At 37.7% G+C, this 4,053-nt stretch overlaps 1 protein-coding gene across 3 annotated transcripts; it reads right to left on the bottom strand.

The window, feature by feature from the left end:
* Nucleotides 1-1,381: 1,381 nt before the first annotated feature.
* On the bottom strand, nucleotides 1,382-3,731 carry LOC106317618 (probable protein arginine N-methyltransferase 3). Of its 3 annotated transcripts, none has more exons than XM_013755401.1 (4): nucleotides 3,321-3,731; nucleotides 2,701-3,171; nucleotides 2,505-2,602; nucleotides 1,382-1,868 (listed from the first exon to the last, which is right to left on the bottom strand). In XM_013755401.1, the coding sequence occupies exons 1-4, from the start codon at nucleotides 3,591-3,593 to the stop codon at nucleotides 1,760-1,762; spliced, it is 951 nt and encodes a 316-aa protein (XP_013610855.1). In that variant the 5' UTR covers nucleotides 3,594-3,731; the 3' UTR covers nucleotides 1,382-1,759. The 3 variants fall into 3 exon arrangements, with proteins under 3 accessions (XP_013610855.1, XP_013610857.1, XP_013610856.1); XM_013755403.1 differs by having other exon boundaries at nucleotides 1,827-1,876; XM_013755402.1 differs by lacking the exon at nucleotides 1,382-1,868 and adding an exon at nucleotides 1,909-2,056.
* Between the last annotated feature and the right edge of the window lie 322 nt (nucleotides 3,732-4,053).

Genomic DNA, 4,053 nt, shown 5'->3' on the forward strand with positions numbered 1-4,053 from the left:
GCTCGACAATCGGTCGATATTGGAGAGTTAGAATCGATCGATACGCATGACATGGTATCGATCGACAGCGAAGCGCGCAGAAAGCCCGTTTGGTCACAGACGACTTGAAGCCCAAGACTTCACCATTTTACAAGATTGCCCCTGACGAATTTTACCCTAATTATATAAGCTTTGCCGCCATGTTAATTAGAGGCAAAGTGTGCTTTCATTGTTTTACTATTTTCACAGCAAGGTTTTTAGGATTTTGAAAGATTGGAGAGAAGATTCAAAGTTAAAATTTGTGATTGGAACTCCATTGATATCTATTTACTATTCTAATGAAGTTTTTATACTTAACTGCTGTTATGAATTGCTTAGCCATGTATGAGTAGTTTCATTGTTAGATTTTAGGGTTTAAATAGGTTAGGAGAGATTAGCCCCAACTATAGATTGCTGAGTTGTGATAATCATCTTTAGGATTGTTCATTAATGCCCGTGTCTAGATTAGCTACCTAGAACCTGCCCTTGGAATGATTGATAAAAGCGAGAGCTTTATTCTCATCCTGAAAACATTCTAATAGAACTATGTTTCTTGCTATGAGCAAGGCGAGGCTGATCTAGTGAGCTTAGTAAGCCTTCATTAACCATGCGCATAAAGCTTGACTAGAGCGCGTCGATCGATATCACACTTGAATAATCGATCGACGGTGCAAAACGTGTATCGATCGATATCTCCATAGGATTATCGATCAACACTTTCTATTGATCAAAATAACGAGAGTTGAGATCATTAGATCTAGTTAATAGACAAGTCAATACATGCGAGATTTGTTTACACGCATTGAGCTCTATAATATCATGCATATAACTTGTTAGGCATCTGTAGGATTATAATCCTGATTACTTGAATAAAAACCATAAGTCTAGCTATTTTCGTCTAAGTACCAAAACCCCAATAAAATCAATCGAGCAACTGTCTTGCTCACAAACCTGCTATTTACATTTAATCATAATCAACCTAGTTTAATCACTCTGATTAGATTGATTAGATTCCCTAGCTCCATGTGAATTCGATCCTTAAGTACTACAACTCGACCTCTTATTTGAGAGAGTAATTCACTCATTAGGGTAATTTGAGTGAGATCACGAAGAAGTAGAGAGAGCAATGAGATTATTGACAGAAAAAAGAGAGAGCAATGAGATTTTGTGTTCTCTTCATTCCTATTTATAGGTTAAGATACTCCTTAGGGTAATTTGAGTGGTATCAAACACAACGACGTAAATAGTTTCCAGTAGGTAAAAATAGACTTTATTGATGAATAAGATCGAAAACAATGAATTGAACTAGATCGAACGATACAAATGAGATCGGTAAAGAAAAGATCTAAGATTGGGATGAAAACAATGTCGATGTATGTGTGTAGCTCACTCTAGGGTTTTCAACGTGTGCTTCTTCATGTCCGTTCTCCTTCCTTTATAGTAAGTCGACCTCGTGACCTTCGTAACTGCTCCGCGATCTTCGTCTCTTGTTCCGCGATCTCCGGGGCCTCGAAGTCTTCGTTTCGGGCTCGATTGCTTGCTATGGGCTTTAATTCCTCGCGGCCCATATCTTTGATCGCAGCCTATTTATGTACTGGCCAAAATTGGGTCCAACAAAGTACACAAACCATCAGACTAAACCAGACTAACTGGAAAATTTGGCGCCCTTTATATTAGTATGTTCTCTGACTTCCAAAGTCCATGCTTCATGGGCTTTAGCCCAGAACCGGGCCCTTTGTGTTTACCATCTTTTTGTCCTTCTCAAATTTCTCCAAAAGCCAATAGAATCGACTGTAAGTTCTTGAGATCCCTTCTCGATATTTTTCATGTAAAATCTGTTTCTTATCAACCTGAAACCCTTAAAAGTTGGGTGAATTGAGAAAACTCATGGCATATTATTTGATCAGAACTTTTAATATGTGTTATTTCTATAATAAAATTTAGGGTTTTGTCTCGTGATGGGGTACGTACGATAGAATAAGCGCACTGCTGGATTGTTTGATAACTCAGATACTCTTATGGCTTCCAACCAGATATTCTATTAAGATAAGCGTTCTATCAACTAGATGGAGAAATCTCTGGCTTGAGTGTTAAGGGTTCTTAAAAAAAATTATTAAACATTTTTTTATTGAAGTTAAAATTTATTTATTACATAAAATATAGTTAAAGATAATATTTTAAACATAGATTTTAAAATAAAAACATAAAAAACATAAAAATAAAGATTACTAAAATAAACGATAATAATTTAAAAGAGGTTCTTATAAGAGTTTATTAAACGTTTTTTATTAAAGATGAAATTTATAAACAAATGTAAAGAAAGCCTTCAGAGTGCGAAACAAAACAGGCAAATAGAGCCACCAGACAAGAAGACGCAAGTAAAAACTTAAATAACATGTTTAGTTTTAGAATCTAGATGCAATAACTGAGAATGAGTGAGAGGATCCCTGAAGAGAATGAAATGGCCAATATAGAGCGAGAGTTACCTCAATATTCCAGTTCCACAACCAACATCCATTACAACAGAGCCAGACATGAGACTAGAATTCTTCAAAAGTGCATCCCTGTAAGCGTCTGTTCTAACCTGTGAAGGAGAATACATCAAACAGTTGATAAACAGACTCACACATTTGCAAGTTAGTTAATACTGGAATGATTCCAGAAATATAAAATGCATTTTACCTTATCACTTATCATCTCCCTGTGAATGCCGAACGAATTATAAGATCCAAAATAATTCTCATTCACCTTCCTGATGCTCCTACCAACTAGCCTCGCATCACAAACTCTTGGTTCTTTACCCTTCCTATTGACTACCAAACCATAAGCAGAACTTTGTTTCAGGTCATCGCAGTTTGAGATAAGACTAACATCCTTGCATTTGTCATTGTTTGACACTGAGCTCTCCCCTATAGCTTCATCATCAACAATGCTTAAATCCCCAAGTTTCCGCAAATCCTCAATCAAATCCTCTCTGTCTAACGCCTCTTCTTCATCTTCCTCCTCCTCGTCATCTGCAAAGCTGTACAAAAGCGAATCCTCCTGCAAGAAGGGCTTCAGATACTTCTCTTCATCCCAAGGAAAGTTCACATCTTTGGCTTCGGGATGACACTTCCGCAAAGCTTCCCAGCTCCAGCATTTGTTCTCAGCCACCTAGTTTCATTAAAGGAACAGACTTTATCAAAAGAGCTTAAAACTTTGAATAAAACAGAGCACAAGAAACAGAGAGATTCACCAATTTTATTAAAAAAACTTGCAACTTTGCATAAAACAGAGCACAAGAAACAGAGAGATTCACCAACCTGCGAGCGAATATAGTTGATGAGCTTAAACGAAGCGTAGAAGTCCAGCTTCAGTTCCTTTCTAACTCCATGAAAATCGAACCCGTGGCTCAGACGACAGTGCTCGAAGAGTGAATCGCAGAACAAACAAACGAAATCAGATTCGAAGTCGTCGTCGTCCTTATCAGCTGCTTCCCAATCTCCCCAGTCTCCATCTTCTGAGAAGTTCTCTTCGTCGTCGTTCTCGCTGTAGTTGGGAACACCGTCCTTCACCATCTTTGTTTCCGCCGCCATGAGAAGTTGAGAGTGATAACCCAAAGAACGGCGCCAAGTCCTGAAGAGAGGCAACGATCGGTTTGAGAGTGACACGTGGCTGCTAAGAGAATTTCGCTTTCTTATCGACCCTCAATCTTAAATCCATCATGTAAGGATTCTCTCTTTCTTTCTCTATGTTGATTCTGAATCTCCTGTGATAAGAAGACTCTTTAGAATCTTCCAATGTAAAGATTCTCTCTTTCACTTTCATTGCTTAGTTGGATGATAAATATTGTTGTTGAAATTGAGCTGCAGAAAGATTTGATTACACAGATAACTGTTTTTTATTTGTTGGGTTTTATGGAAACAGTTATCTGTGTCCTGAACCATACCCTGAGGAGAATCTTCGAGTCTCTTCAATCCAACAACATCAAGCTTTTCAAGTTCGGTATCCAAGGCAAAACGGTATGGTTTCTACTTTTTTACTGTGAATTGGATC

The sequence above is a fragment of the Brassica oleracea genome, chromosome C9 (assembly GCF_000695525.1).
Source record: "Brassica oleracea var. oleracea cultivar TO1000 chromosome C9, BOL, whole genome shotgun sequence".
NCBI lineage: Eukaryota > Viridiplantae > Streptophyta > Magnoliopsida > Brassicales > Brassicaceae > Brassica > Brassica oleracea.

Excerpts from the sequence above, each read along its gene's own strand:
- LOC106317618 (XM_013755401.1), bottom strand. The coding sequence starts at position 3,593 with ATGGCGGCGGAAACAAAGATGGTGAAGGACGGTGTTCCCAACTACAGC. Across the intron at positions 3,172-3,320 it reads TCAACTATATTCGCTCGCAG|GTGGCTGAGAACAAATGCTG; the intron begins GTTGGTGAATCT and ends TAATGAAACTAG. Across the intron at positions 2,603-2,700 it reads GGGAGATGATAAGTGATAAG|GTTAGAACAGACGCTTACAG; the intron begins GTAAAATGCATT and ends TCTCCTTCACAG.